Source organism: Chiloscyllium plagiosum, unplaced genomic scaffold (genome assembly GCF_037043375.1).
Source record: "Chiloscyllium plagiosum isolate Xiang-an unplaced genomic scaffold, Cpla_swu_hap1 HiC_scaffold_39, whole genome shotgun sequence".
Lineage (NCBI taxonomy): Eukaryota > Metazoa > Chordata > Chondrichthyes > Orectolobiformes > Hemiscylliidae > Chiloscyllium > Chiloscyllium plagiosum.
Window position 1 is genome coordinate 16491403 of NW_028270177.1, and position 12233 is coordinate 16503635.

Here is a 12233-nt window from a genome sequence, read left to right on the forward strand (position 1 = left end):
CATTCTCCACTTCTACCTTATCAAGACCAATACTCTTCAAACAATTCACTCCTCACTCTTCTAAACTCTAGCGGAAACACAATAAACTAGTCCAACCTATTGTTATAAGGTAACCTGCTCATTCCAGTAGAGTCAATCTAGTAAATCTCCTCTGAACACCTCCAGTTCATTTATCTCCTTCCTTAAATAGGGAGACCAAAACTGCACACAGCATTCAGGATATGGTTTCACCGATGCCCTATATAACTGAAGCATAATGTCCTTTTATGTTCAATTGCTCTCATGATAAAAGAGAGCATTCCATTAGTCTTCTTGACCCATGCTGGAGTTTCTGGAATAGGACTTAAACCTTCTGTTTCAGGCATGAAAGTTGTTACCCATTGATGGCAGTTGATGCATAGTTACAATTGATTTGCAAAGGGTAGCGTTGTGGATTTAGACTTTTTGTAAACATAAAGCCCTAACAAATATTTTCTAATTTCGCTGAACAGGAAACCCAGAGACAACATCAGCAAAGACTCAAATGTTACTGGCACAATTTGAAGAAACCCTTGATGGGGTCATCAGTGATGGGAGACAGAATGACACCCACGTGGAAGAAACTACCACAGAGAAACACCAGCCTTATCCGATAGAGGATTGTATGTGGTGTACCTCATTTTTCTCATTTTAATATATGTCACTTTGTGTGGACAGAACTTGCACTGAAGAACTGGTGAATATTGTATAATTAATGTTGTTCGAATTTTACTGATTCAGGCTATTTAAGACAACTTGAAAGGCTTGAGAAGGAATGTATGTGGAAGTAATTCTTTTTCCAGTAAATTAACCTGATTTGATCTACAGTTTCTAAAACTTTCAAGATATTAAGAGCTGCAGCTACACTTTAAGTAATGGCTCTGAGAATGGCACCAGCTGAGTTTGGCTCAGGGGCAACTACTCAAAATGAAATGATTGGCTTTGCGCCACATCATTGTCTAATACAAATGGGCCTCTGCACATGGAATTGTTTGGATATACAGACAGAATTCCACTCAGGCACCTGGACATTAATTTAACATTAGCATCAACAGATCCTGTGAACTTTCTCTGACAACATTTAGAACAAGGGGCTCATTTTCCCCTCCTTTTCTCATGGTTTTCTCCCCCCCCCCCCTCTCTTCCTCTCTTAAAGGAATCACCCCCACAGTGCAGAATGATTCCTGGAATAGCAGTCCCATACTCGTCAGCCCCAATCTTTGGATCACTCATCTCCACATGAAACATTTTTTAAAAAATAATCAATTAATGATTTTAAAAAACAATGTTTTGCAATTAATGGGCTCCGTGTCTTAACTGAGCAGTTGTTCTTGCCATTGGCTGTGATTGGTTGATCTTGTGCACTCATCATTAGTCAATCTAGCCATCAGGGTGGGAGACTTAAAATAAAAATGCACTGTGCTCCAGCAGACAAGGCAACATTTGCAAGAGGAAGATAGGGTTAACTTTTCAGGTGTCCATGCCTTGTCAGAGCTGATAACTTGTCTGTTCTCTTTCATTCTATTTCATGTTCATATCACAGCTTTTCTTGTAATGCTTGGCTGAAAATCCAACATGTTATAGACACTGGTCACAAGTTGTTACACAGTTCTGTAAGGCAGCATAATGAGGTTTCCTTCAGAGATAATCAATGCTGTTCAGCAAAGTATTTTTTACCTCGAGAGCAGGAATATTTACTGCATAGTGCTCTAAGCTGCCTGTTACCTCCTGACGGTATAGTCACAGCTCGCATCAGCAAAAGAGATGCAATTTTGTGTCAAATGCCAGTTCTCTGGAAGGTGAGCTATTTGATGCAATATTATTTAATGGGCAGAATCTTCTCACTTTTGGGCCAGGTCTACAAAGCAAGAGAAAAATGAGGGCTGTGTAAGTGAAAATTTATAATTGTAAAAGTTAGGAAAAATAATTGTTAATCAGAATGACATTTGTAGGGATGATTTGGAGGAGCCGGTGTTGGACTAGGGTGGACAAAGTTAAAAATCATGTAACACCAGTTTATTGTCCAACAGTTTGTACTTTCAAATAAACCTATAACCTGGTGTTTTGTGATTTTTAACTAAATTTCTAGGGATGTCATTGAAGTAATTGCCTCTGTTGCAGAAATGAAGGATTTATTTCCTGTATTCATTCTGGAGATTAGGTTGTCAGTTGCAGAGGCATTACTTTTTGCACATCTCAGGTTATCTTGAGAAGATGGTGACAATCCAGCTTGCTAGACCACTTCAGAGAGTTAAAAACAATGACTGCAGATGCTGGAAACCAGATTCTGGATTAGTGGTACTGGAAGAGCACAGTAGTTCAGGCAGCATCCAAGGAGTTTCGAAATCGACGTTTCAGGCAAAAGCCCTTCAGAGAGTTGTCAAGTGTAAATCACATCCATGACAGGCTGATGACACCTATTGGCCACTGAAGGTAAGGACAGCAGGTTTCCTTCCACAGAGGAACCAGTTAAGGTTTGACAACAATCTGACAGCTTCAACATCAAATGTGCTGATGTTTAGCTCTTTAGTTTTAAGTTTATTCAAGTTCTCATGCTATTTATTATGTTGAAATTTGAATCTATTTGTCTCTCAATCCAGTCCAGTGATATAGCCATATGCTGCTGGAGAGGGAATAGGAAGAGAGGACTCAATCGAAATTTCAGAGATTTGTTTTGATTGAACTTTGATTTATTGTTGTCATGTTTACCAAGATACAGTGAAAAGTATTGTTCAGCATGCTAGGCAGACAAATCCTACCTTATATAAGTACATTAGGGTATCCATAAATTCCCTACAGCATGGAAGGAGGCCATTTGGCCCATCGAGTCCACACCAATCCTCTGAAGGGCATCCCGCCCATTATTTAATGGGCAGAATCTTCTCACTTTTGGGCCAGGTCTACAAAGCAAGAGAAAAATGAGGGCTGTGTAAGTGAAAATTTATAATTGTAAAAGTTAGGAAAAATAATTGTTAATCAGAATGACATTTGTAGGGATGATTTGGAGGAGCCGGTGTTGGACTAGGGTGGACAAAGTTAAAAATCATGTAACACCAGTTTATTGTCCAACAGTTTGTACTTTCAAATAAACCTATAACCTGGTGTTTTGAGATTTTTAACAAAATTTCTAGGGAATTTGTAACTCTGCATTTCCCAACATTAAACCAGCAACCTGCACATCCCTGGACGCTATAGGTAATTTAGCATGGCCAATCCACCTATGGACTGTGGGAGGAGCACCTAGAGGAAACCCATGCAGACATGGGGAGTATGTGCAAACTCCACACAGACAGTCACCCAAGGGTGCAAACAGATCCATGACCTTGGTGCTGTGAGGCAACATTGCTAACCACTGAGCCCCATGCCTTACAAAACAGAATGCAGAATGCGGAGTTACAGCTACAGAGATGGTGCAGAGAAAGAGAGGACTTATGAGAGGTAAATCACATAAATATCAGGGGAGAAGCTGTTCTTGAATCTGTTGGTATATGTTTTCAAACGTGGGAGGGGTCTTTGATTATATTGTCTGTTTTCCAGAGGCAGTGGGAAGGAAAGATGGAGTCAATGGAATTGAAGGCTGGTTTTGTTTGATGGACTTGACTGTGTTCACAACTGTCTGTAATTTCTTGTGATGTTGAGCAGACGAGTTGTCATCCGGATAGGATGCTTTCTATGATGCATCTATAAAAATTGATAAGAATCATTGTGGACATACTGCAGCACAGTGGCACAGTGGTTAGCACTGCTGCCTCACAGCACCAGAGACCCTGGTTCAATTCCCACCTCAGACAACTGTCTGTGTGGAGTTTGCACGTTCTCCCAGTGACTGTGTGGGATTCCTCCGGGTGCTCCGGTTTCCTCCCACAGTCCAAAATGTGCAGGTTAGGTGAATTGGCCATGCTAAATTGCCCGTAGTGTTAGGTGAAGGGATAAATGTAGGGGAATGGGTCTGGGTGGGTTGCTCTTAGGAGGGTCAATGTGGACTTGTTGAGCCAAAGGGCCTGTTTCCACACTGTAAGTAATCTAAATTTCCTTAGCTTTCTGAGGAAGTAGAGGTGTTGATATGCTTTCTTGACTATAGTGTCAGTGTGGACGGATCAGGTGCAAACAATATAATAAATGGCAAAACCTCTTAGGATCATTGACCCAGATGTGGATCTGGGTATGTAGGTCCACAGATCCCTAAAAGTGGCAACACAGGTGAATAAGGTGGTCAAGAAGGCATACAGTAGGCTTGCCAAGTTATGTTGTAGCTGTAAAAAATCTTTAGTTAAGCTACATTTGGAATATTGCTTGCTGTTCTGGTCACCACACTTCCAGAGTACATGGATGCTTTGGATAGGGCACAGAGAAGGTTTACCTGGATGTAGCCTTTTCTGGAGGGTTATGAGGAGAGGATGGATAAACTCAGATTGGTTTCACTGGCAAGACAGAGTCTGAGGGGCAACCTGATAGATAGAGGTCTCCAAAATTAAGCGAGGCATAGATAGGGTGGATAGTCAGAGGCTTTTTCCCTGGGTGGAGGGGGGAACTACAAGAGGGCACAGGTTCAAAGTGAGAGGGGGTAAGTTTAGGAAGAAGTGCAGGGAAAATCTTTCACACAGAGAGTGGCGGATGCCGGGAATGCATTGTCAATGGAAGTGGTGGAAGCAGACACGTTAACAACGTTTTTAAGGTGTATCTTGACAGACACATGAGCAGGAAGTGAAGAGGAGTCGAAACCATGTATGGATAATAAATAAGGATAAGGAATCAGCACAGGCTTGGTGGGCTGAAGGGCTCGTTTCTGTGCTGTAATTTTCTTAGTTTTACTTACTGACCAGAATTGGCAGTGCTTGGCCGCGTGGTCATAAGAATAAAAGAACTAGAACCTGGAGTGGACCAAATGGCCCCTCAAACCTACTCTGCCATTCAGTAAGACCATGGCTAATCTTTAACCTCAACTTCATTTTCCAAACGGACCCCCCATATCCATTGATTCCCAAAGTATTCAAGAACCCATCAATCGCAACAAGGCCTAGTACCAAGCAACACAGGATACAGAATTCCAGAAATTCATAATCCTTTGAGTTTTGCCCATTTTGTTTTCCCTCATCTCAGTCCAAAATGGTAAACCCCTTATTCTTGAAACCGTGACCTCACATTCCAGACATTCTGGCCAAGGCACTACACTGAAGACTTATGGCTAGAAATGTCTGAATGAACCTTTAAAAGTTGCTTTGTCTGCAGATATCACAAGCCAAAATGTGTTGATTTCAACCCACTTTGCTTGTATATCTTAATTGAAATTCCTCTGTCTCTTGCAGCCACTAACTGGAACTATGCTATGTTGGCGCTTGCATTCATTACACTGTTCCTGGGATTTCTTATTCTGGTTTTATGTTCCAGGGCAAACAAGTAAGTCAGACTTTCTGTTTCCTTCCAATTGTATTGATTGATGTTTTGTTGAACTTTCCCCAACATTTCTGTTTATTGTAATTAAAAATATTTATAACTGAATTATCATGTTCATTAAGATTGTGCAATGTAAATAATCTTATAATGGAAAATGCATGTTCAGTGTCACCAGCTTTTATTGCACAGGTTCACCAGTAAAATGACTATTCGTTTCTCTTCTCTTTCATGTTTTAATGGATTTCAATTAATTTTTAACTATATTAATAGACTTTCAAGGATACGGAGGAGGAATGAGGTTAAGAGGTGCATTGAAACAAAAAGGATAAATTTAAAAAAAGATTGCCAGGGAGAGAAAAAGGTTATTTAGGCTAAAAGGTTTAATTGTTATAGAGTCATAGAGATGTACAGACCCTTCGGTCCAACCCTTCCATGTCAACCAGATATCCCAACCCAATCTAGTCCCACCTGCCAGCGCCTGGCCCATATCCCTCCAAACATTTTCTATTCATATACTCATCCAAATGCCTTTTAAATATTGCAATTTTACCAGCCTCCACCACTTCCTCTGGCAGCTCATTCCATATTCGTACCAACCTCTGCGAGAAAAGGTTGCCCCTTAGGTCTCTTTTATATCTTTCCCCTCTCATCTGAAACCTCTGCCCTCTAGTTCTGGACTCGCCCATCCCGGGGAAGAAACTTTGTCCATTTATCCTGTCCATGCCCCTCATGATTTTATAAACCTCTATAAGGTCACCCCATCAGCCTCCAACGCTCCAGGGAAAATAGCCCCAGCCTATTCAACCTCTCCCGATAGCTCAAATCCTCTAACCCTGGCAACATCCTTGTAAATCCTTTCTGAACCGTTTCAAGTTTCACAACATCTTTCCAATAGGAAGGAGACCAGAATTGCACACAATATTCTAACAATGGCCTAACCAATGTCCTGTACAGCTGCAACATGACCTCCCAACTCCTGTACTCAATACTCTGACCAATAAAGGAAAGCATACCAAACACCTTCTTCACTATTATATCTACCTCTGATTCTACTCTAAGGCCTACACTCCAACATCTCTTTGTTCAGCAACACTCTGGAGGACCTTACCATTAAGTATATAAGTCCTGCTAAGATTTCCTTTCCCAAACTGCAGCACCTCACTTTTATATAAATTAAACTCCATCTGCCACTTCTCAGCCCATTGGCCCATCCGATCAAGATCCCATTGTAATCTGAGGTAATTTTCTTCGCTGTCAACCTACACCTCCAATTTTGGTGTCATCTGCAAACCTACTAACTATACCACTTAGGCTTACATCCAAATCATTTATACAAATGACGAAAAGTTGTGGACCCAGCACTGATCCTTGTGGCACTCCACTGGTCACAGGCCTCCAGTCTGAAAAACAACCCTCTACCACCACCCTCCGTCTTTTACTGTTGAGCCAGTTCTGTATCCAAATGGCTAGTTCTCCCTGTACTCCATGAGATCTAACTTTGCTAACCAGTCTCCCATGGGGAATCTTGTTGAATGCCTGACTGAATTCCATATAGATCACATCCACTGTTCTGCCCTTATCAATCCTCTTTGTTACTTCTTCAAAAGACTAAATCAAATATGTGAGACATGGTTTCCCACGCACAAAGCCAGGTTCACAATCCCTAATCAGTCCTTGCCTTTCCAAATGCATATGCATCCTGTCCCTCAGGATTCCCTTCAAAGACTTGCCCACCACCGACGTCAGGTTCACTGGATGTTCACAGTGTGTAAAATATACCTTTAATAAGTAAATTATGCTGTGGAATGGTGGCTCAGTGGTTAGCACTGCTCTCTCACGGTGGCAGGGACTCTGGTTCGATCCCATCCTTGGGCGACTGTCTGTGTGGAGTTTGCACCTTTTCGTTGTGTCTGCGTGGGTCCTCTCTGGGTGCTCTGGTTTCCTCCCACAGTCCAAAGATGTAGATTAGGTGGATTGTTCATGCTAAATTGCACCGTTGTGTCCAAGGATGCACAAGCCACCTGGGTTAGCCATAACGAAATGCAGGGTTACAGGGATGGGGTGGGTTTGAGTGGGATGCTCTTCAGAGGGTCCGTGTAGACTTGATGGGCTGAATGGCCTACTTACACACTGTAGGGGATTCTATGCAATACTCTCATGTATCCAGACTGGACCACAGATAAAATTCTGAATTGCATTGAGTGATATTTTCTACATGTAAAGCATTCTATAAAACACAAGTTGTCAATAATGCAAACTGAGGAAGGTGGCTGTTCAAGGAATTGGCAATGTGTCCTCAGCAACAGCAAAAACCTGTACTGCAGTAGCGTCTTTAACATAATTTAAAATCCCAAAGTGCTCCACTGGAGCATTTCAAAACCAAATATGACACCAAGCCACATAAGGAGACATCCAGGCAGATAACCAAAAGCTGAGTCAAAGAGTGAAGTTGTAAAGAGTGTAATTAAAGGAGAAAAGGAAGAATTGAGGGAGGGGCTTCCAGAAGCCCAATGACAGTGCAGCAGCCAATGGTAGAGCAATTAACATCAGAGATTCTCCAGAGAGCAGAATGAGAGGAGCACAGGATTAAAAATGTATTCATAAAAGTGCCTAGAGATTGTGAGTATAAATTATGAACAAGATCTCAGTTTCGGGGGTCTCTGTAAGTTGGATCGTGTGCAAAGGGGAAAAGACTACCAGGCAATGACTATTGAGAGCTTAACAGGAATTAGAGATAAATAAAGTATTTTTCTGGTAAAGTTGATGTAGACTCAGTTGAAGGATGGACGAGGGTATTTGGGCTATCTTAGTTCACCCAGTCAGAATACTAGAAACTGCAGTGCTCCCATCATATTGTATAAATATCCCTTGATCAATTCTTTGTTTCATTCCCCTCTAGGAGAACAGTGGAAATGCCATTCACTTTTTTGTGTGAAGAAATTCTCCCTGACATTTGTCCTAAGCTTTCCTTCCACTAGTTTAACCTGTAGCTTCTGAATCTGGTATTTTGTCATGATATGAGGATGTGTTCCCAATTAACCATGCCTTTTCAATTTGCCATCCTGAATGCACCTCTCTGAATGTATTCTCAGTCGCTTCTTGTCACGGCTAAAGATCACCAGATTCTTCTGACAGTTTCTTGTCGTATCCCGGTTGTTTGATGTTAGGGATGGGCATTGTGTGAAATGAAAGTAGAGAGGTGTTTCATTCCAAGTTGACAGTACAGAGAGAAATTAAATCTGTTCCCATTGGACTTAGATACTGATTCCATCCTTCTCCCCAACAACATAGATTCATAGAGACACAGAGATGTATAACTTGGAAATAGACCATTCAGTCCAACTCATCCATGCTGACCAGATATCTTAAATTAATCTAGTCCCATTTGCCAGCATTTTCCTCTAAACCCTTCCTATTCATAAACCCATCCAGCTGCCTTTTAAATGTTGTAATTGTACCAGCCTCCACCACTTCTTCTGGCAGCTCATTCCATACATGTACCATCTTCTGTGTGAAAAACTTGCTCCTTATGTTCCTTTTACATTTATCCCCTCCCACCCTAAACCTATGCCCTCTCGTTTTGGACTCCCCTACCCTGTAGAAAAGACCTTGGCAGTCTAAGGTTAAGCCAAGCTATTGTACACTTAATTTCACATTTAATCCTGAGATGAACTTTCAATCTTCTCTTTGTTCTATCACCAAGTCCGCCTATTTCCATCAACATTATATTGCCTATCTTCAGTCTTAGTTCAGCTATTCTGCTGCTGAAACCCTCATTCACTTTTTCATCACCTCTAGACTTAACTATTCTGACACACATCTGGCTGGTCTCTCATATTCTACCCTCTGTAAATTCCATATGTCTGCTGCCCGGGCATTAACACAGTGAGCACCATTCCCCAATCGCCCCTGTCCTCCCATTGGCTGCTGGCTCTCCTTGGCTCCCAACATTGATCAACATCTTAATTTAAAGCTCTCATCATTGTTTTTAAATCCTGCCATGGGCTTGGCTCTCCCAATTTCTCTAATCTCCTCCAGACCCACAATGCTGAGATATCCTCCTGTAACTCTGGCCTCGAGCATATTCCCTGTTGTAAGTGCTCCATTGTTACCTCCTGTGCCTTAGTTACCCAGACCCCAAGGTCCGGTATACCTTTCCATCTCTCTACCCCTCGCTTTTGTCCTTCAAGATGCTTCCTGAACCCTGGTTTTGGTCATCTGATATATTATCCCCTTATGTGGCTAGGCATAATGTTTTATAATGTGCTATCAAAATATGCATTGTTATTGATGGAGAAATTAAGCCTGAAGGGTTTTTTCTTGTTCCTGTTTTCTATGCTTGAATCAAATTTATTAGTCTCCCTTATCCCTTACATCATGTAGGAAGAAAAAGATGAAGGAAGTGAATGAATTAAAGAACAGGAGTGCGACAGAAAGTGAGGCATTGCAAAAGACGACAACACAATATGCAGATGAGATTGACGACCCTGCAGAAACTGACCAAATGTTACGGACCAAGCAAGCCTACATTTCCTTTGAGCAGGTGCCAAAGAGTTCATCCCCCAAAATCTCATCCAAACCAGGAGAGATCATGATTGAATGGAAGGATGGAAACATAAGTTCCCTTTTCATGGATGCAAAAGAAGGTGATATGTAGATCCCCAAGTTACAGGACTGAGCTTGCGATGGAGAATCTATTTTTAAGATGAAAAGAATTAATTTTTGTAAAATATTTTTAGCCAATAAAAGATCCAATTGTAGAGGAGGAAAGGATTAGTAAACAAATGAGTCAGAGGTAAAGGACAGTTACTTATCTTGCCGAAAGTGGGAACTGGTACTCCGGAAGGTGGTGGGACCACAATTCTTCACAATTCATCTCAACAATATGGTCTCAGGTTTCAGAAGTACAAGCTCAAAATTTTATGGCTACAAATTAGGGGATATAGTTTAATGTGAGGAGAACATAAACATATATATCATTAGCAAATGAATTTCAATATAGGTAAGTGTGAGGTATTAAATTTTGCAGGACAAATAAAGAAGCTATTTACTGATTGGTAAAGAAGAGGTTAAATGAAATGGAGAAATAAAGTGATACAGATGTACAGATACACAGGCCATTAAAAGTAGCAATGCAGATCAGAAACGTCATTAAAATGTAGTAATTCAATTTGAGAAGGACAGAACTAATAAATGTAGAAGTTATGTCAAACTCAGACCAAACTTTAGGCTTCACATTAAGATTGTTAAATGGTTTGATGGGGTAGACAGAGAAGATGTGTCCACTCACTGGAAAGACCAAACCTGAGGCCACAAATATTAAGAGGTCTCTAATAAATCCAACAGCAAAGTAGTGAAAACCTCTTCATCCAAAGAGTGGCAACTAGGTGGAGATCAGTACCAAAAGAAATAGCTGAAATGAACATTACAGGGAATAGATAGATAAGGAAGAACACAATAAATGGATATATTGATATGTTAGATGAAGGCATTGTCAGTGTGAAACTAAATGCTAGCTTACATGAGGGTTGGTTAAATAGCCTGTATCTGTGCTGTAACCACTAAGTAATTAATCTAGATATTTCCTACTGAGACATTTAACCCATGTCTGCTGCTGACTTGCTGCACATATAGAAGGGAGATTATCCTATTTACCTTAAGTGGTTTATTTTTATAATGTATAATTCATCATCAGCATTAAAAGTATTTAACCAGTTTATAACATTTACAAAACTGTTTCCTGATTTGTAATAGCCTTCTTCCAGTTTGGATGAGCTGCACAGAGAATGGGCAGAGGCTTCAACTATAACAGGCTCTAATACCAGGTTCTTCCCAGATGATCTATGTCTGGCCTAGATCGTAGACTGTGCCTACTCTGGGCAGCCTGTCTCCACTGACCTGTCTAACTCTGGGTGGCCATGACTGAAAATAGACCGAAATTTCATGGAAAACAATGCATGTGCAAATCAACCAGCAAATTCAAAGGATTAAGAGATAAGCTGAAAGTTGGGAATGTCCAGGACATTTTTGGTTGATTTACATTACTTTGTTTCTGCTTTGTATTATGATCACCCAACCCTTAACCTTCCCATTGATTTTAAAGAACTGACTGGATTTTGTATTAATTGTCCATTGAGTACACTCTGACAGCCCAATTCTGGTTATTAAGATTGTGAATACTTGTTAAATAATGTGACAATTGTTAATACAATATAAATCTACTTTTATGGGAAGTAGAAATAGGAGCAATTTTTAAAAATGTGCAATCTCATTCCTGGAATTCACACAATATGACACAAAGATAGGTGGAGGGATAGGTAGTGTTGAGGAAGAGGAGAGACTGCAGAAGGATTTTGATAGGTTAGGAGAGTGGGCAAAGAAGTGGCAGATGGAGTACAATGTGGAAAAGTGTGAGGTTATACACTTTTTTAGGAAGATTAGAAGGACAGGCTATTTTCTAAATGTAGGAAGGCTTTAGAGATCTGAAGCACAAAGGCACTGAGGAGTCCTAGTTCAGAATTCTCTCAAAGTTAATGTGTAGGCTAAGTTGGCAATTAGGAAGGCAAATGCAATGTTAGCATTCATTTCAAGAGGGTTAGAATGAAGAGCAGAGATGTACTGCTGAGGCTGTATAAGGCTCTAATCAGAATGCATTTGGAATATTGTAAACAGTTTTGCACCACATATCGAAGGAAGGATGTACTGACCTTGAATAGAGTCCAGAGGTGGTTCACAAGAATGATCATAAGGATGAAGGGCTTGTTATATGAGAGTCCATTGAGGACTCTGGGTCTGTACTTTATAGAGTTTAGAAGGATGAG

General features: G+C 40.8%; 1 protein-coding gene across 8 annotated transcripts in view; it reads left to right on the forward strand.

Moving 5' to 3' along the window:
- Positions 1-11134, forward strand: part of LOC122540967 (organic solute transporter subunit beta) — a 36302-nt gene extending 25168 nt beyond the window's left edge. For all 8 annotated transcript variants that reach the window (XM_043677339.2, XM_043677334.2, XM_043677335.2 and 5 more), the window contains 3 exons: positions 492-641; positions 5325-5415; positions 9796-11134. In XM_043677339.2, coding sequence (XP_043533274.2) covers positions 492-641; positions 5325-5415; positions 9796-10069 — 515 coding nt within the window. In that variant the 3' untranslated portion in view covers positions 10070-11134. The remainder of the gene's footprint in view (positions 1-491; positions 642-5324; positions 5416-9795) is intronic.
- The last annotated feature ends 1099 nt before the right edge of the window (positions 11135-12233 follow it).